Source organism: Mytilus edulis, chromosome 11 (genome assembly GCF_963676685.1).
Source record: "Mytilus edulis chromosome 11, xbMytEdul2.2, whole genome shotgun sequence".
Lineage (NCBI taxonomy): Eukaryota > Metazoa > Mollusca > Bivalvia > Mytilida > Mytilidae > Mytilus > Mytilus edulis.
Window position 1 is genome coordinate 46,074,725 of NC_092354.1, and position 21,945 is coordinate 46,096,669.

The window sequence follows — 21,945 nt, forward strand, 5'->3', positions numbered from 1 at the left end:
CGCAATGAAACATTCCTTTATGATAGATGGACTGACAATTTCTGTTTTGTTAAGGATAAAAATCATCAAATTTTAGAATTGTATTTTTTGTTTGCATTTAGTGAGACTTAAAAATAAATTATTGAACTAATTTGAATAGATTATATGTTATGTTTAAGACTATATCAGAAAAAAACAAAAACAAAAGAACCAGACTCCAAGTTGTATAAAAAGGTGGAAGGTCCATAAAACTTAAAACAAATCAAACGCTTGACTACATAAACAATCAAAAGGAACGAAAAAAAAGTCATTTTCCTGACTTGGTACAGGCTTTTCCTTTAAAAATAGTGGAGGCTTAAACTTTGTCTAATTGTTTATAGACTTTTCTTAACTTGGTCGTATTGTTTACAAACTTTTCTTTGGTCTCCAGGAAGAATAAAATGTGTAAACCTATTATTGTTAATATTATTATTATCATTACTGAAGTTTTCCAGCTTTAATACACTATATAGACAAGTCAAACAATTTTATTATGGTAAAAATCATTGCAAGAACATGAAAGCAGAAATGTACACGTGTATTGTATATTCTACAATACAGTGTGGACTATTAAACCTGTAGTGCTGTACCACACAAGTAGTTCCTGTGAAATCATAGTACTAGTAGGCTAACCGTTGGAAGGTCTAAACACCATATATTTCTAAACATATAACATCTAAACATTTGTTGAAATCTAAACACTTGTTAAAATCTAAACATGTTTAGATGCTAAATGCGTTTCAAAAGGTACACAGAAAAAGTGTTTAGATAAGTGTTTTGGATCTAAACACTGTTTTTACAGTGTACCCATTTAAATAAAATTGAGAATGGAAATAAGGAATGTGCCAAAGAGACAACAACCCGACCATAAAGCAGACTAAATGTATGATTTTACTCGGACCTTCTACTGAATATAACCAAATATATACGTAAAATGTGTCCATGGGACAGTGATAATACCCCGGCTATCATATATAACATTATAAAGGGTAATTACTCAAGAACAGCCACCCAAATTCGCTTTTGAACTGCGTTTATGGTAATAAGCATTGTGTATACGGCGTTTCATAAAATTTGGTTGAGGCAAAATTTAATTAGAGAACGAAAACTAATATTGTTGGGACGTACGCACATACGTACGGACGGACAAGGGTGACACGTAATGCTCACTCCGAAGCGGCGGGGAATTAAAGTTTCGGACGTTTTTATACTAAAATTGTGCATACCCGACCAATTCCCGATTATCCCTACGACCCATATACGATCAGGTCGATCTGGTCTGGTCAAGATCAGACTGAGATCGTGAAAAAGTTGATTTGGTCTAGCTAGTCGAGAAAAGATCGTGTAAAGATCGTGAATTGATCAGAATTATCGAATAAGTTTGCATTTTGTTGTCGGGATGGAGTCCTGATTGGGTCGTGAATTGTCGAGTTAAGGTCGTGTACAGTCGGATGGCGGTCGAGTAGAAGTCGTAAACAGGCCCGATCAAGAATTTGGTTGAGCTAGGTCGTGAAAATTTGGACAATCGGGTCATCGAGTTGATCTGATCGGCAGTGTGAACCTAGCTTTAGCGGATTGATAATGTCGTATTCTTTATTTGACCAATTCCTAGAAGAATCTATATATTTTTTTGGAAAAATGTAAATTAAATTAGAAAGTGTCACTGTAAATAACATGTTTCAGAACCACAAATTCAGTCGTTAAAACCACCAAAACTTCCATAGGTACTTGGTAACGGGACCAATTATAGAGCCCTTTAAATGTCATTAACCGCGGCGGGTAGTAAATAAGGCATTTAAACTCTGGTGGATATTTTTCTAATATGCAATCATATTTTTTATGAATTTTAAATATCCCAAAAAAGAAATTCTTTGCTATGAAATTTATGTATTTTTTCTTCTTTTTTCGTTTAAATAAGGGACCTTAGCGCAAGCATCCTCTTTTCCCGGAGTATGTCTTTACTCAAATCAAATTAAACTACAGAATGCACTTACAAATGTAACAAACTGACACAATACAATGTTATCGTTTATTCCTTTCCAATAAATATATGATCGTCAATTTTTAGATCTTTATTGCAGCCATTTTCTGTACAACAAAAATTACACTCTTTGGCATCCGCTAGTTCCACAGATTCGCCATTTTGTAAAGTAAGACACATTGGGTCGTCTGCAGTTTTCAACCACCATTTCTTATTGCATTCGTCTTCAGATACACAACTGAAAACATTAACAAACAATTAATCGATACAAACATGCTAACGATTTTAAGGAACATTTAGTCGATACATTAATCTAATGTATCAAAACACTGTATATAATTTTATAGATTATAATATTCAATATGAATAAATATAAAATAAAATTGAGAATGGAAATGGGGAATGTGTCACAGAGACAACAACCCGACCAAATAAAAAACAACAGCAGAGGGTCACCAACAGGTCTTCAATGTAGCGAGAAATTCCCGCACCCGGAGGCGTCCTTCAGCTGGCCCCTAAACAAATATATACTAGTCCAGTGATAATGAACGCCATACTAATTTCCAAATTGTACACAAGAAACTAAAATTAAAATAATACAAGACTAACAAAGGCCAGGGTGGCAGTGACATCGGCAAGAGTGCGGGAAGTCGCGGATTTGAACCAGAGTCAGGTAAAACAAAATACCTTAAAATTGGTATTTGCTGCTTCTACATGTACAATACGCACGTGGTATAAATTTGTTATTGCAAAGACTGATATGATCCATGCAGAACAATGCGTTCGGATTATAAAAGTACCCAGAAGTCATTATATAATAAAACGACGAATTTTGTGCTTAAAAAAAGACACCAACCTTCTAAATATAGATTTTGTACCATCAGTGTGCGCAGTTAAGGTATTCATACAATACTTTTTACCAGAACTGCATAACTGTAATTCACCATCATTACAATTTGTAGAATTGCATATGAAACAACTAATTGTTCCACCATGTGTTGTGGGTTTGTTGATATTAGTTGTGTGTGGGTACAAAGTCGAACCACTAGTAGGTAATGGCGACGGTCGTTGAATAGTTGTGACTGGTACTTCTTGAGACGGAAGTGGAGAAGACAGATTAACAGTTGTAACTGGTACTTCTCTTGAAGGTTGCGGAGACGATCGGTAAACAGTTTGAACTGGTACTTCAGTAGAATGTAGTGACGACGACCGGTTAACAGTTGTGACAAGTTCTTCACTAGTTGGCAGTGGCGACGATCGGTAAATAGTTGTGACTGGTTTTTCACTGGTTGCTTGACTTTCTGATGCTTTCGTTGAATGCGGCTTCGTGTAATGTGGTAGTGTTGGTATTGACGTCGATGCAATTCCCGATGTTAATGACGATGAATGCAGATGATGGATGAATGTTCTTGGGATTAGAACTATAAACAAAAAGTTATATATATATATAAATTTCAATATCATTAATTTATAAAATTTCTTGGTATTATCTAAAACAAATAAACACCAAACATTTTATATGAGAGTCTGGATGGGATTAGAGAATTGGTCAATACTACAGACATAGGGGCCAAATAAATAAATAGAAAATGATGATGGGTTGCTAAGATTTTTAGAATAGAGAATACTGGTAATAGGCAAGCAAATATAAAGATGGATAAACTGACATACAAATGTAAAGAACACAGCTATAAAGGACCCCAATTCAGATCCTTTTGTATCTGCATTCGTTTTAGCATTACTTTCATATTAAATCTTATCAAGAAATTTATCGGGCATGCTCGAACATATTTTTATCAACCTAAATCTATATTCAAAGATGGTGTTTAGAGAAATACATTATAGGATAAGTAAAGTCCTTCAATATTTTGAGACATCAATCATTCTTCAGAAAATATAGTACTTCTCCTTCTTTCATGGACTTTAATACACCTAGTCTTTTATATCCCAGTCTTTATGTTTGTGATAGAAGGTTGCTACATTTGATTTTTTTCTTCATACAAATCATTGTATTATAAATAGTGAAGTTAATCTGTCCTACATGTACATGTATGTTAATAATCTATTTATTGTTTTTTTTTCTTTTCATTATGAATAATTAAAAATGTATATGACATTTAGGTACCATCCCGTCCTCTGGTGAATCCTTATTGTATATCGGCTTATCTTGTAGTGCAAGGGTGATCAAGTTACGCGAATTTTAAATCATAATGATCTTTATACAGCATATTTTAACGCAGCTTACATGTACATGTATTAGCGCCTGTCCCTAGCCTGGAGCTTCTGGCCTTCATTAGTCTTGTATGTTTTTTTTTATTTTAGTGCTTCTGATATGTTTTTGAGTGACGTCCATTTTCACTAAACAAGTACACAATCTTATGTAGGTATCAGATGAGGACCACCTCCGGGTGCGGGATTTTTTCGCTGCGTTGAAGACCCATTGGTGTCCTTCGGCTGTTCTGTGTGCTCTTTGGTCGGGTTGTAGTCTTTTTGACAAATTCCCAATTTCCATTATTAATAAAAATTATTCTAAAAAGAAAACAAACCTCCGTGACAAAGACACACGTGGCATTTCCAGGCGTTATTGTGAACTGTGAATGCATGACAGTGCGATGGACAGTCACTTGCTAATTCAAGGCAATGTATAGTTGATGCAATGGCTGAAAAAAATCCTACATTTGTTTATTCGAAAAGAAACATATATTTTTAATTCAAATATGTAATATAAACATAAGGAGAGGTGGTATGATTGCCAATTGGATAGCTATCCACCAAAGTTCAAATGGAGTGGATTTCAACACTAATAGAAGTAAAATGTACAGCTTTAAACAATGAGAAAAACTCAAACCCGCATAGTCCACTATAATGCTCTTTTCAATACACTTGTATAACGGTAGAGCACCTCACCTCACCTATCCTCTTCATGCCGGTCGGCATTTAAGGCCCTGGTAGATTCTTTCCATTTTACAGGGTCTTTAGCTGCTGTTCTTGCTGTAGCCCAGCTGTTCCATCCAAGTGATGTTCTTTCAGTCTCTACAGTCCGTAGTTTTAGGACGTCCTACTTTCCTCTTAACGGTAGAGCATTTATTGTAAAATAAACGTGAATAGCAAGCATAATGTGTTGAAAACGTTTATTTTCGTGTTTCCTGTAAAATTGTCATTCAATTATAACTGTCTATGTCATACATCTATACTAAAACATATATCGAAATTTTATTCAAGTCCAATAAGATCTAGAATGTAACATACATGTCGCTTTAGTTTAAGCAATCATATCCCTCCATAAAAATCAAATGGTACCTCCCTAAATAACATTGTTGCAGTGCAACTTACCTTCTTTGTCTGACTAAGATACGTTTACACCGGCTTTATTCCCATGATGCAACACTGTTTCTAAGTTGAGTTCCTAATAAATCTATAACTTACCAATATTTGTTACTTTTGAATCAACTTGGAGTAAAAATCTTGATTCTCTTTCTAAGCCTGTGTAAACATAAGTAAAAACATTACTAAACACATAATATCAATATAAATATATGAACTATGTCGAACAGAAAAGAACATGATACAAATGAATACCATTATATCTGTTAACCTATTTCGGGTTGACAAAATATCTACTGAAATTCTGTAACATTGAAAATTGAGTTACCACAAGAACCCTAAATATCATCTTTTATTCCGTATTTGAATGAATGTTCCACGAATTAAAACGACCAATTTGACAGCTCTACTTAATATAACTATTTAACAATATTTGTTGATGTTGACTAAAAGGACAATTATGAAATTAAGATAGGTTTTATATGGCAATTCTATATATTATATCCTACATGTATATGATTTTCATGTAGATAACCAATTTATTAAATGAAACAAACACGTTGTAAATTTCAGACGCGCTTTTCGCTTAAGTCAAGAATGCCTTAAGCAACGTTTGATATAAAAATAAAGACAGATGTAAAACCGTTGATGGCGCAGTAGAGTTGGGCTTGACCAAAGTATAATCCATTTGAATCCAACGAATTATAATAATTTATAAAATGTGTAGATACCAGAATATAGATACACAGTTACATGTACATGTAAGTTCTAATTGCGGCGCTACACAAGTATCCTTCACAGCAAATGTATCATGTTAGGCTACATTGACGGACAAGAGCTCTATGCTAGGAACGCTTATGGAGCTTGTCCGTTGGACTGCGATGAGTGTAGGTACAATGTCGCGTTTTATGCTACTATACACATGTATACTATAATTGAAATTCATTAATAATAAATGGGATCTAGAAATAATAACCAAATCAATGGAAAATTGTACCAACTAGAACTGTTCAAAGAAAAGTAGCCAATGTATATTGTCTTTCGAACATTCCTTGAAGTTCGACATATTTCTTACTTCCCAATTGTCGTAAACATTGCACCTGCGCAGTTATACAGTTTACCTACCTTTTTGTTTGTTTGTCGTGTTACAGTCGCAGTAATCACATTCTATAGTTCCAAGAATAATATCTTCTAAATGTCGGATCGTACAATACGATGGACAAACACGAACTTTATGGTTGCAAGGATTTAACATAGCCATAAACACTTCTCCTAAATAAAGGACACACTGTTTGTTAATAAACACATAATAAATTTGAATAAAAGAAAGATCAAAGGAGAATCAATATTATTCATTTGAATATTTTCATTTATTTGACAGATGGATTTAATTATTGCAGAACTTAATATTAGTTTATGGTTTTTATCAAAAGGTAACATATCAAATTGACCAGACTCAAGCTAGCGACCAATCCTAGCGACCAATCAAGCTAGCGACCACTGAAGAACACAATGAGAATCAACTTGTCAAAGAATCATAATGTGGTATATGAGAAAACCACAAAACGACATAATGAAACAACGTTCCGTTAAAAATAAAATATGGCTACCAATACGGTTTATATTGTTTTTTTTTTATCTTTAAATAACTAGAGATATCCACCATATCAAGTCAGAAGATACACTACAACATCAATGTTGTCTGTAGCCTAATGTACTGACTAGTTTGCTTGCTAAATGTCTGCATCAATATAAATAAGTAAAGGGAGAACGTCCCAGAAAATCGTAAAACCTCAAAATATCGTAATACAATAGAACAACAAAGGAGATAGGGTATCTTTAATCAGCAAATGCACAGCGAAAAATACACAAAAAGCAAAGGAACAATCTTTTTTAGCGAACGATTTTTATTCCCCTACATAAACACATACTTTATGTTATTATATATGTATTTATAGAATGGAAAGTGCGCTCCTCTACGTATTTTACTCTATAGAGAAGGGCATATACTATATTTTGAGGTCTTCTTTACGTTTTCTCGGTTTTCCAAACTATTAACCTAGATGGTAAACAAAAATCAAGGATTGCAAATAAACTATTAAAAACGGATCGTATATGCCCCATCACATAATAGTTATTTAGTAATTTACGGATACGAAATGAGAATAAAAAGTAAACGAATTGAATTAGAAAAAAAAAACCAACAGTGTTTGTCTATGATAATTTGCTCACACAGTTATTTTTCATATTCAGAGAACCGTAAATAATTTTAAAAAGAACATATTTTAATAAACATGTGTACCTAGTTTCAACTTGATCTGACTACAATGTCGTCTTAGATTCAATCTAATACAGTTTAAATGGATGGATACACGGAAAAACGAACGGACAAACAAACCTACAGATCAGATAACATTACGGTCTTTACTGTTGTAGGCGTAGCATAGAATAACTATTTAATGTGAGTTGACTTAGACTCGTTCCTGTGTACAATGTATAAGCTTTCAAATAAGCGAAATAAAAAATATCTTATGTTCGAAAGAATTACTATATACTGGCTTTCTATACATTCGGCCGCCTCAAATGGTCCGAGTACGATACACAGTTATCGTCCTTTGATTTTTCGTTGTCCGAATATAGTCCTTAGTGTGGACAGTGTGTTACTTGCCATTTTTTTTATACCCCTTCCAAATGTATTTCTTCATGTTCTATGCCTCAAACAGCAAGTAAGGGGGGTTAAAGCGTACTGTAAAAAAAAAATTGGGTCATCAATTTTAAAGTATTACTAATTTAAAAGTAGTGATTTGGTCCGATTAATTAGAAAAGGTTAAAAAATAGCACATCGGAAGCTTTCAAAAGATTTCAGGACCCCTTAACATAAAATTGTTCATATTTGGAGTTAGAGCCAAGAAATTCTTCTTTAATATTTGGATGTTATTGAGAAAGTGTAGGTGGGATTCAATTCACAAAAGGTTTAAACCCCCAAAAACTCATTTCAGTGGGCCCTGCTCTGATTTATTACCTTTCATTTGAGCCCTATCCGGTGGCAAACTTTACCGTATGGAGCTTGCGAAGCTTGCCTAAAGAATGTACGTTGGACACGAAAAAAAACCAACATCGCTACATGTGGTAAAAAACTTTGCCGTAGGGAACTGTACAGAAAGACTGAAAAATGAGCCCATACCCATAACTGTATAGGTACCTCAGACTTTGGATGGCCAGTGAAATCTTCAGGTGCACTTTCCCACCCAGGGATTGATACGAGTTGAAGATATGGATAATAGCTTTCAATCTAACAACCTGCGGTCAAGAACTTTGCCGTAGGGGGATGGGAGTAAAGCGACTGCTGCCACCACCCAGAATGGACCAAAATGAGAAATTGAGTATGTTGTTGTCAGCTTCCGGTGCACTTTCCCACTTGGGCATTTTCACGTATAAAAGGGTCTGGGACAAGCTTTCAATCCCACTAGGTGTGGTAAAAAAACTTTGCCGTAGGGAACTGTACAGAAAGACTGAAAAATGAGCCCATACCCATAACTGTATAGGTACCTCAGACTTTGGATGGCCAGTGAAATCTTCAGGTGCACTTTCCCACCCAGGGATTGATACGAGTTGAAGATATGGATAATAGCTTTCAATCTAACAACCTGCGGTCAAGAACTTTGCCGTAGGGGGATGGGAGTAAAGCGACTGCTGCCACCACCCAGAATGGACCAAAATGAGAAATTGAGTATGTTGTTGTCAGCTTCCGGTGCACTTTCCCACTTGGGCATTTTCATGAATAAAAGGGTCTGGGACAAGCTTTCAATCCCACTAGGTGTGGTAAAAAACTTTGCCGTAGGGAACTGTACAGAAAGACTGAAAAATGAGCCCATACCCATAACTGTATAGGTACCTCAGACTTTGGATGGCCAGTGAAATCTTCAGGTGCACTTTCCCACCCAGGGATTGATACGAGTTGAAGATATGGATAATAGCTTTCAATCTAACAACCTGCGGTCAAGAACTTTGCCGTAGGGGGATGGGAGTAAAGCGACTGCTGCCACCACCCAGAATGGACCAAAATGAGAAATTGAGTATGTTGTTGTCAGCTTCCGGTGCACTTTCCCACTTGGGCATTTTCATGAATAAAAGGGTCTGGGACAAGCTTTCAATCCCACTAGGTGTGATAAAAAACTTTGCCGTAGGGAACTGTACAGAAAGACTGAAAAATGAGCCCATACCCATAACTGTATAGGTACCTCAGACTTTGGATGGCCAGTGAAATCTTCAGGTGCACTTTCCCACCCAGGGATTGATACGAGTTGAAGATATGGATAATAGCTTTCAATCTAACAACCTGCGGTCAAGAACTTTGCCGTAGGGGGATGGGAGTAAAGCGACTGCTGCCACCACCCAGAATGGACCAAAATGAGAAATTGAGTATGTTGTTGTCAGCTTCCGGTGCACTTTCCCACTTGGGCATTTTCATGAATAAAAGGGTCTGGGACAAGCTTTCAATCCCACTAGGTGTGGTAAAAAACTTTGCCGTAGCGAACTGTACAGAAAGACTGAAAAATGAGCCCATACCCATAACTGTATAGGTACCTCAGACTTTGGATGGCCAGTGAAATCTTCAGGTGCACTTTCCCACCCAGGGATTGATACGAGTTGAAGATATGGATAATAGCTTTCAATCTAACAACCTGCGGTCAAGAACTTTGCCGTAGGGGGATGGGAGTAAAGCCACTGCTGCCACCACCCAGAATGGACCAAAATGAGAAATTGAGTATGTTGTTGTCAGCTTCCGGTGCACTTTCCCACTTGGGCATTTTCATGAATAAAAGGGTCTGGGACAAGCTTTCAATCCCACTAGGTGTGGTAAAAAACTTTGCCGTAGGGAACTGTACAGAAAGACTGAAAAATGAGCCCATACCCATAACTGTATAGGTACCTCAGACTTTGGATGGCCAGTGAAATCTTCAGGTGCACTTTCCCACCCAGGGATTGATACGAGTTGAAGATATGGATAATAGCTTTCAATCTAACAACCTGCGGTCAAGAACTTTGCCGTAGGGGGATGGGAGTAAAGCGACTGCTGCCACCACCCAGAATGGACCAAAATGAGAAATTGAGTATGTTGTTGTCAGCTTCCGGTGCACTTTCCCACTTGGGCATTTTCATGAATAAAAGGGTCTGGGACAAGCTTTCAATCCCACTAGGTGTGGTAAAAAACTTTGCCGTAGGGAACTGTACAGAAAGACTGAAAAATGAGCCCATACCCATAACTGTATAGGTACCTCAGACTTTGGATGGCCAGTGAAATCTTCAGGTGCACTTTCCCACCCAGGGATTGATACGAGTTGAAGATATGGATAATAGCTTTCAATCTAACAACCTGCGGTCAAGAACTTTGCCGTAGGGGGATGGGAGTAAAGCGACTGCTGCCACCACCCAGAATGGACCAAAATGAGAAATTGAGTATGTTGTTGTCAGCTTCCGGTGCACTTTCCCACTTGGGCATTTTCATGAATAAAAGGGTCTGGGACAAGCTTTCAATCCCACTAGGTGTGGTAAAAAACTTTGCCGTAGGGAACTGTACAGAAAGACTGAAAAATGAGCCCATACCCATAACTGTATAGGTACCTCAGACTTTGGATGGCCAGTGAAATCTTCAGGTGCACTTTCCCACCCAGGGATTGATACGAGTTGAAGATATGGATAATAGCTTTCAATCTAACAACCTGCGGTCAAGAACTTTGCCGTAGGGGGATGGGAGTAAAGCGACTGCTGCCACCACCCAGAATGGACCAAAATGAGAAATTGAGTATGTTGTTGTCAGCTTCCGGTGCACTTTCCCACTCGGGCATTTTCATGAATAAAAGGGTCTGGGACAAGCTTTCAATCCCACTAGGTGTGGTAAAAAACTTTGCCGTAGGGAACTGTACAGAAAGACTGAAAAATGAGCCCATACCCATAACTGTATAGGTACCTCAGACTTTGGATGGCCAGTGAAATCTTCAGGTGCACTTTCCCACCCAGGGATTGATACGAGTTGAAGATATGGATAATAGCTTTCAATCTAACAACCTGCGGTCAAGAACTTTGCCGTAGGGGGATGGGAGTAAAGCCACTGCTGCCACCACCCAGAATGGACCAAAATGAGAAATTGAGTATGTTGTTGTCAGCTTCCGGTGCACTTTCCCACTTGGGCATTTTCATGAATAAAAGGGTCTGGGACAAGCTTTCAATCCCACTAGGTGTGGTAAAAAACTTTGCCGTAGGGAACTGTACAGAAAGACTGAAAAATGAGCCCATACCCATAACTGTATAGGTAACTCAGACTTTGGATGGCCAGTGAAATCTTCAGGTGCACTTTCCCACCCAGGGATTGATACGAGTTGAAGATATGGATAATAGCTTTCAATCTAACAACCTGCGGTCAAGAACTTTGCCGTAGGGGGATGGGAGTAAAGCGACTGCTGCCACCACCCAGAATGGACCAAAATGAGAAATTGAGTATGTTGTTGTCAGCTTCCGGTGCACTTTCCCACTTGGGCATTTTCATGAATAAAAGGGTCTGGGACAAGCTTTCAATCCCACTAGGTGTGGTAAAAAACTTTGCCGTAGGGAACTGTACAGAAAGACTGAAAAATGAGCCCATACCCATAACTGTATAGGTACCTCAGACTTTGGATGGCCAGTGAAATCTTCAGGTGCACTTTCCCACCCAGGGATTGATACGAGTTGAAGATATGGATAATAGCTTTCAATCTAACAACCTGCGGTCAAGAACTTTGCCGTAGGGGGATGGGAGTAAAGCGACTGCTGCCACCACCCAGAATGGACCAAAATGAGAAATTGAGTATGTTGTTGTCAGCTTCCGGTGCACTTTCCCACTTGGGCATTTTCATGAATAAAAGGGTCTGGGACAAGCTTTCAATCCCACTAGGTGTGGTAAAAAACTTTGCCGTAGGGAACTGTACAGAAAGACTGAAAAATGAGCCCATACCCATAACTGTATAGGTACCTCAGACTTTGGATGGCCAGTGAAATCTTCAGGTGCACTTTCCCACCCAGGGATTGATACGAGTTGAAGATATGGATAATAGCTTTCAATCTAACAACCTGCGGTCAAGAACTTTGCCGTAGGGGGATGGGAGTAAAGCCACTGCTGCCACCACCCAGAATGGACCAAAATGAGAAATTGAGTATGTTGTTGTCAGCTTCCGGTGCACTTTCCCACTTGGGCATTTTCATGAATAAAAGGGTCTGGGACAAGCTTTCAATCCCACTAGGTGTGGTAAAAAACTTTGCCGTAGGGAACTGTACAGAAAGACTGAAAAATGAGCCCATACTCATAACTGTATAGGTACCTGAAGACGTCACTGTCCATCCAAAGTCTGATGTACCTATACAGTAATGGGTATGGGCTCATTTTTTCACTCTTTCTGTACAGTTCCCTACGGCAAAGTTTTTACCCACACCTAGTGGGATTGAAAGCTTGTCCCAGACCCTTTTATTCAGGAAAATGCCCGGGTGGGAAAGTGCACCAGAAGCTGACAACCCCATACCAAATTTTTCTTTTTTGTCCATTACGGGTGGTGGCAGCAGTGGCTTTACTGCCACCCTCCTACGGCAAAGTTCTTGACCGCAGGTGGTTAGATTGATAGCTTTTATCCATATCTTCAACTCGTATCAATTCCAGGGTGGGAAAGTGCACCTGAAGACGTCACTGTCCATCCAAAGTCTGATGTACTTATACAGTAATGGGTATGGGCTCATTTTTTCACTCTTTCTGTACAGTTCCCTACGGCAAAGTTTTTACCCACACCTAGTGGGATTGAAAGCTTGTCCCAGACCCTTTTATTCAGGAAAATGCCCGGGTGGGAAAGTGCACCAGAAGCTGACAACCCCATACCAAATTTTTCTTTTTTGTCCATTACGGGTGGTGGCAGCAGTGGCTTTACTGCCACCCTCCTACGGCAAAGTTCTTGACCGCAGGTGGTTAGATTGATAGCTTTTATCCATATCTTCAACTCGTATCAATTCCAGGGTGGGAAAGTGCACCTGAAGACGTCACTGTCCATCCAAAGTCTGATGTACTTATACAGTAATGGGTATGGGCTCATTTTTTCACTCTTTCTGTACAGTTCCCTACGGCAAAGTTTTTACCCACACCTAGTGGGATTGAAAGCTTGTCCCAGACCCTTTTATTCAGGAAAATGCCCGGGTGGGAAAGTGCACCAGAAGCTGACAACCCCATACCAAATTTTTCTTTTTTGTCCATTACGGGTGGTGGCAGCAGTGGCTTTACTGCCACCCTCCTACGGCAAAGTTCTTGACCGCAGGTGGTTAGATTGATAGCTTTTATCCATATCTTCAACTCGTATCAATTCCAGGGTGGGAAAGTGCACCTGAAGACGTCACTGTCCATCCAAAGTCTGATGTACTTATACAGTAATGGGTATGGGCTCATTTTTTCACTCTTTCTGTACAGTTCCCTACGGCAAAGTTTTTACCCACACCTAGTGGGATTGAAAGCTTGTCCCAGACCCTTTTATTCAGGAAAATGCCCGGGTGGGAAAGTGCACCAGAAGCTGACAACCCCATACCAAATTTTTCTTTTTTGTCCATTACGGGTGGTGGCAGCAGTGGCTTTACTGCCACCCTCCTACGGCAAAGTTCTTGACCGCAGGTGGTTAGATTGATAGCTTTTATCCATATCTTCAACTCGTATCAATTCCAGGGTGGGAAAGTGCACCTGAAGACGTCACTGTCCATCCAAAGTCTGATGTACTTATACAGTAATGGGTATGGGCTCATTTTTTCACTCTTTCTGTACAGTTCCCTACGGCAAAGTTTTTACCCACACCTAGTGGGATTGAAAGCTTGTCCCAGACCCTTTTATTCAGGAAAATGCCCGGGTGGGAAAGTGCACCAGAAGCTGACAACCCCATACCAAATTTTTCTTTTTTGTCCATTACGGGTGGTGGCAGCAGTGGCTTTACTGCCACCCTCCTACGGCAAAGTTCTTGACCGCAGGTGGTTAGATTGATAGCTTTTATCCATATCTTCAACTCGTATCAATTCCAGGGTGGGAAAGTGCACCTGAAGACGTCACTGTCCATCCAAAGTCTGATGTACTTATACAGTAATGGGTATGGGCTCATTTTTTCACTCTTTCTGTACAGTTCCCTACGGCAAAGTTTTTACCCACACCTAGTGGGATTGAAAGCTTGTCCCAGACCCTTTTATTCAGGAAAATGCCCGGGTGGGAAAGTGCACCAGAAGCTGACAACCCCATACCAAATTTTTCTTTTTTGTCCATTACGGGTGGTGGCAGCAGTGGCTTTACTGCCACCCTCCTACGGCAAAGTTCTTGACCGCAGGTGGTTAGATTGATAGCTTTTATCCATATCTTCAACTCGTATCAATTCCAGGGTGGGAAAGTGCACCTGAAGACGTCACTGTCCATCCAAAGTCTGATGTACTTATACAGTAATGGGTATGGGCTCATTTTTTCACTCTTTCTGTACAGTTCCCTACGGCAAAGTTTTTACCCACACCTAGTGGGATTGAAAGCTTGTCCCAGACCCTTTTATTCAGGAAAATGCCCGGGTGGGAAAGTGCACCAGAAGCTGACAACCCCATACCAAATTTTTCTTTTTTGTCCATTACGGGTGGTGGCAGCAGTGGCTTTACTGCCACCCTCCTACGGCAAAGTTCTTGACCGCAGGTGGTTAGATTGATAGCTTTTATCCATATCTTCAACTCGTATCAATTCCAGGGTGGGAAAGTGCACCTGAAGACGTCACTGTCCATCCAAAGTCTGATGTACTTATACAGTAATGGGTATGGGCTCATTTTTTCACTCTTTCTGTACAGTTCCCTACGGCAAAGTTTTTACCCACACCTAGTGGGATTGAAAGCTTGTCCCAGACCCTTTTATTCAGGAAAATGCCCGGGTGGGAAAGTGCACCAGAAGCTGACAACCCCATACCAAATTTTTCTTTTTTGTCCATTACGGGTGGTGGCAGCAGTGGCTTTACTGCCACCCTCCTACGGCAAAGTTCTTGACCGCAGGTGGTTAGATTGATAGCTTTTATCCATATCTTCAACTCGTATCAATTCCAGGGTGGGAAAGTGCACCTGAAGACGTCACTGTCCATCCAAAGTCTGATGTACTTATACAGTAATGGGTATGGGCTCATTTTTTCACTCTTTCTGTACAGTTCCCTACGGCAAAGTTTTTACCCACACCTAGTGGGATTGAAAGCTTGTCCCAGACCCTTTTATTCAGGAAAATGCCCGGGTGGGAAAGTGCACCAGAAGCTGACAACCCCATACCAAATTTTTCTTTTTTGTCCATTACGGGTGGTGGCAGCAGTGGCTTTACTGCCACCCTCCTACGGCAAAGTTCTTGACCGCAGGTGGTTAGATTGATAGCTTTTATCCATATCTTCAACTCGTATCAATTCCAGGGTGGGAAAGTGCACCTGAAGACGTCACTGTCCATCCAAAGTCTGATGTACTTATACAGTAATGGGTATGGGCTCATTTTTTCACTCTTTCTGTACAGTTCCCTACGGCAAAGTTTTTACCCACACCTAGTGGGATTGAAAGCTTGTCCCAGACCCTTTTATTCAGGAAAATGCCCGGGTGGGAAAGTGCACCAGAAGCTGACAACCCCATACCAAATTTTTCTTTTTTGTCCATTACGGGTGGTGGCAGCAGTGGCTTTACTGCCACCCTCCTACGGCAAAGTTCTTGACCGCAGGTGGTTAGATTGATAGCTTTTATCCATATCTTCAACTCGTATCAATTCCAGGGTGGGAAAGTGCACCTGAAGACGTCACTGTCCATCCAAAGTCTGATGTACTTATACAGTAATGGGTATGGGCTCATTTTTTCACTCTTTCTGTACAGTTCCCTACGGCAAAGTTTTTACCCACACCTAGTGGGATTGAAAGCTTGTCCCAGACCCTTTTATTCAGGAAAATGCCCGGGTGGGAAAGTGCACCAGAAGCTGACAACCCCATACCAAATTTTTCTTTTTTGTCCATTACGGGTGGTGGCAGCAGTGGCTTTACTGCCACCCTCCTACGGCAAAGTTCTTGACCGCAGGTGGTTAGATTGATAGCTTTTATCCATATCTTCAACTCGTATCAATTCCAGGGTGGGAAAGTGCACCTGAAGACGTCACTGTCCATCCAAAGTCTGATGTACTTATACAGTAATGGGTATGGGCTCATTTTTTCACTCTTTCTGTACAGTTCCCTACGGCAAAGTTTTTACCCACACCTAGTGGGATTGAAAGCTTGTCCCAGACCCTTTTATTCAGGAAAATGCCCGGGTGGGAAAGTGCACCAGAAGCTGACAACCCCATACCAAATTTTTCTTTTTTGTCCATTACGGGTGGTGGCAGCAGTGGCTTTACTGCCACCCTCCTACGGCAAAGTTCTTGACCGCAGGTGGTTAGATTGATAGCTTTTATCCATATCTTCAACTCGTATCAATTCCAGGGTGGGAAAGTGCACCTGAAGACGTCACTGTCCATCCAAAGTCTGATGTACTTATACAGTAATGGGTATGGGCTCATTTTTTCACTCTTTCTGTACAGTTCCCTACGGCAAAGTTTTTACCCACACCTAGTGGGATTGAAAGCTTGTCCCAGACCCTTTTATTCAGGAAAATGCCCGGGTGGGAAAGTGCACCAGAAGCTGACAACCCCATACCAAATTTTTCTTTTTTGTCCATTACGGGTGGTGGCAGCAGTGGCTTTACTGCCACCCTCCTACGGCAAAGTTCTTGACCGCAGGTGGTTAGATTGATAGCTTTTATCCATATCTTCAACTCGTATCAATTCCAGGGTGGGAAAGTGCACCTGAAGACGTCACTGTCCATCCAAAGTCTGATGTACTTATACAGTAATGGGTATGGGCTCATTTTTTCACTCTTTCTGTACAGTTCCCTACGGCAAAGTTTTTACCCACACCTAGTGGGATTGAAAGCTTGTCCCAGACCCTTTTATTCAGGAAAATGCCCGGGTGGGAAAGTGCACCAGAAGCTGACAACCCCATACCAAATTTTTCTTTTTTGTCCATTACGGGTGGTGGCAGCAGTGGCTTTACTGCCACCCTCCTACGGCAAAGTTCTTGACCGCAGGTGGTTAGATTGATAGCTTTTATCCATATCTTCAACTCGTATCAATTCCAGGGTGGGAAAGTGCACCTGAAGACGTCACTGTCCATCCAAAGTCTGATGTACTTATACAGTAATGGGTATGGGCTCATTTTTTCACTCTTTCTGTACAGTTCCCTACGGCAAAGTTTTTACCCACACCTAGTGGGATTGAAAGCTTGTCCCAGACCCTTTTATTCAGGAAAATGCCCGGGTGGGAAAGTGCACCAGAAGCTGACAACCCCATACCAAATTTTTCTTTTTTGTCCATTACGGGTGGTGGCAGCAGTGGCTTTACTGCCACCCTCCTACGGCAAAGTTCTTGACCGCAGGTGGTTAGATTGATAGCTTTTATCCATATCTTCAACTCGTATCAATTCCAGGGTGGGAAAGTGCACCTGAAGACGTCACTGTCCATCCAAAGTCTGATGTACTTATACAGTAATGGGTATGGGCTCATTTTTTCACTCTTTCTGTACAGTTCCCTACGGCAAAGTTTTTACCCACACCTAGTGGGATTGAAAGCTTGTCCCAGACCCTTTTATTCAGGAAAATGCCCGGGTGGGAAAGTGCACCAGAAGCTGACAACCCCATACCAAATTTTTCTTTTTTGTCCATTACGGGTGGTGGCAGCAGTGGCTTTACTGCCACCCTCCTACGGCAAAGTTCTTGACCGCAGGTGGTTAGATTGATAGCTTTTATCCATATCTTCAACTCGTATCAATTCCAGGGTGGGAAAGTGCACCTGAAGACGTCACTGTCCATCCAAAGTCTGATGTACTTATACAGTAATGGGTATGGGCTCATTTTTTCACTCTTTCTGTACAGTTCCCTACGGCAAAGTTTTTACCCACACCTAGTGGGATTGAAAGCTTGTCCCAGACCCTTTTATTCAGGAAAATGCCCGGGTGGGAAAGTGCACCAGAAGCTGACAACCCCATACCAAATTTTTCTTTTTTGTCCATTACGGGTGGTGGCAGCAGTGGCTTTACTGCCACCCTCCTACGGCAAAGTTCTTGACCGCAGGTGGTTAGATTGATAGCTTTTATCCATATCTTCAACTCGTATCAATTCCAGGGTGGGAAAGTGCACCTGAAGACGTCACTGTCCATCCAAAGTCTGATGTACTTATACAGTAATGGGTATGGGCTCATTTTTTCACTCTTTCTGTACAGTTCCCTACGGCAAAGTTTTTACCCACACCTAGTGGGATTGAAAGCTTGTCCCAGACCCTTTTATTCAGGAAAATGCCCGGGTGGGAAAGTGCACCAGAAATATTACATTAATATCTGGAACTATGGCTGGTATAGCTATGAAAATACGGAAAATCAAACAGAAAATAGCCCATTAAACATGTAAAAATAACATTGATGCTTTAATAAACCATCTTTGAAGGCTAAATTAGTAGTCATCTGTCTGAAAATGAATTTTATTGCACAACAACTTTCATATATAAAAAATCCACAGGGGCCAAAATGCGAAACCAAACTCCTAACTGTGTATTGCTGTCTTCTGGTTCCCAGAAATTCCAGAATAAAAAACCGGTACTAAGCCAACTATACAACGGGGGAAATTTGCCCTGTTTTTATTATTTTTTTTCTGATTATTATTCAACACGGATCTTTAGTGATCCTAAGTGAATACGCTTTCATTTGATACCAAAATGAACTAAATATTATACTTATTGACAAAGATTTATAAATATGCATAGTAACTATTTTGTTTGGTATAATGTACTTCTTTGTATGTTCTCTTGATCGGGCCGATATTATAGTAATTTTTATAAATGTAATAGGACTAGATTGTTTCCCTTTACAGTTATCAATTATTTTCGACTGGTTTTTTTTATTTGCTTATCATATTATATTTTCATTTTATTCATTCTAATTGATATTTAATAATTGAACAAGACTGACATTCCAGCTCCTTTATTTATTTGACGTTTGTTATAATTTTGTTATGTTATTTACGTTTGCTTACAATTTTTCTAATACTTATTTAGATGAAATAATAATAATATTTCAATGTAACTGTTAAATACTGATTTGTATACTGAAATATTGCAGATAAAAAAAATTGTTGATGTAACAGTATCGTTTTGCGTAATATATAATAATTCTATTATGAATATATATGTAGAATGATTGAATAAAGGTAAAATAAAAACAAGTTGATGCACAAAATCAACGAGATATATTTGAAACTTACTCTGATTACATTTGAGAAGATAAGAAAGAATATTCACACAACATAAGTTTTTGCCATTAAATCAGTATTTTTTCTTGACATTGCATTGTGTGAATACGAATAATTTATCTAAAAAGAATGTATTGAATAAGGAATAATGTATAAAATGTTATCTGTTAGACAACTTATTACCCTTTTGTCTTTATCGGTCACTTTATTAATAACATGCTACATAATGTCTGAATAAAGGTTGAAACGAGAGAAAAAAATGAAAGTTGTATCTTCACAGAAGGAATTTACTTAAGAGTTTAAACAGTAAAGTTGACCTTATACAGTATAAAACATTATATGACTATTCTGTATGAATACTTGTGTGATGCAAGATGTATAAGAAATATTTTTGAGAAACACTTTTTAAAGAACAACATTGTTGTACTAGAAACCGAAGGATTCATAACATTCATTTTCTAATTTTCGTGTTGATTATTTATGTCATTATACTTAAAACATTCTTGTGATATTTTTAAGTAATATGTAATATGTCTGTTGTATATAAATGTTGAATTAAAGATTTAAAAAAAATGCATCTGGCTGAACGTAGTTTAAATGTTTTGACTTGATGAATGTTGCATTGAATAAATTTTGTTTTGTCTTTCTTATTATATTTTTATTTGTTTTACTGCTTTCAGTATTATCTGAAATGCCTTGGACTATACCCTATATATACTGTTTCGAGAACCACTCCCCTCAAACCTAAACGGTTTTGAGGAAATACTCGATATTTGACAATGCCGCGGATATAGAAACCCTTACATGATTATTCTAGTTCATTGCTCACTTAAACATTTTATTTATCTCACCGTAAGTTGACATTTGAACGGCTGTACTTAGATTTGCTATAGTCTGTTTTACAATACTTGCGAATATGTTCCGAACCATATCAATATTTGGACCATATGCGTGCGGTCATGACCATATGCATATACTCATATGGTCTGACCGTAGGGGTATGATTGGACCATATCAGTATTATACTCGTTTTATTAAAAACGGGCCGGACCATATGAGGTATTTGGACCATAAGGGTTTTTTTTAAATATCCAATCTTGAAACAGTAGATCTAGTTAAAACAAAAATCTCGATTTGAAATAAATGTATAATAATACCATGTAAGGCCAACTAAAATTAATTAGTAGATTTTCATCCAAATTTTTGAAAAAAATGGGGCGGGTGGGAGGATTTTATTTTTAAAATTTTATTTCATAAGAAACCCTCTAGTGACGAGTTCTTTATACCGCAGGCGTATAAACAAGTGTAAAATAAGCTAATATATCATGTATATTGTATATACATGTATATATATATAAGGAATCGTTCATAAATTTTCAAACTCTTTAAAAATAAATATCTCTGATAGGCAACCACAATTGACTGTTTTACATGTAATTGCTACTTTAAAAACCTATCTATAGTAAACATCAAAAACATGGAGAAAATTAATGCTCTCTTCAGTTGGACTATTCCTACACCAAATTTATTTTGCTTTCTAAGCGATGGTTTGAAGTTCCCATAAAATTAAGTAAACTTGTATAAATATATGCAATACAAGTATTATGAGTACAGAATTAAATGAAAACTCCAACAATGTTGAAAGCAATAGGGTTGGTGCTAAAGCAAGATGCACATACAATTATGATGTAAAACATGAACTGAACTAAAAAGAAGTTGTTGTTTAATGACTATATTGAGGGTATTGGGACAGAGGGTGTTTGCTGTTTGTCAACAAAAAACAACAGCCATGGGTATTAAAGTCTAAGGAATTGCTATAATATTAATGTTTTTCGACCCTTGTTTTAGCTCAATATACGGTAATCAATCTAACAAGTTCGTGCTGGTGTCAATTCTTATAATTTCTATAATCCTGACATGTTTTTTGTACCAATGTGTTCAACGATTCTTGCGCTTTCGATATCGTTGAATTCATAGTCCAAATTTCCTGACACAAAGTCATTGTATAAATGATCATATTAAAAAAAAAAACGGTTTTCTAATGTGACATATCGCGATTTGCGTTCTAGGACACCAGCGTTCAACTCGTATAAACCTGAATATTTCATGCCCTTCTCGTAAACTATATCTATGTTCGGTACATGATGTTGACATCATAGAGCTGCAGAATATGTCGACTTAATCATTTTCGTTAGATAACTCGAAGAAATACAAAACCGAAATATGAAACAGGAAGTTTTGAATGAAACGAACATATCGATGTT

The 21,945-nt window shown here is 38.7% G+C and overlaps 1 protein-coding gene across 2 annotated transcripts in view; it reads right to left on the reverse strand.

The window, feature by feature from the left end:
• Positions 1–2,033: 2,033 nt before the first annotated feature.
• Positions 2,034–21,945, reverse strand: part of LOC139495683 (uncharacterized) — a 28,389-nt gene continuing 8,477 nt past the window's right edge. For both annotated transcript variants that reach the window (XM_071284012.1, XM_071284011.1), the window contains exons 7-11: positions 6,449–6,595; positions 5,426–5,482; positions 4,546–4,659; positions 2,856–3,420; positions 2,034–2,237 (exon numbers count right to left, since the gene is read on the reverse strand). In XM_071284012.1, the coding sequence (XP_071140113.1) occupies positions 2,048–2,237; positions 2,856–3,420; positions 4,546–4,659; positions 5,426–5,482; positions 6,449–6,595 (1,073 nt within the window). In that variant the 3' untranslated portion in view covers positions 2,034–2,047. The remainder of the gene's footprint in view (positions 2,238–2,855; positions 3,421–4,545; positions 4,660–5,425; positions 5,483–6,448; positions 6,596–21,945) is intronic.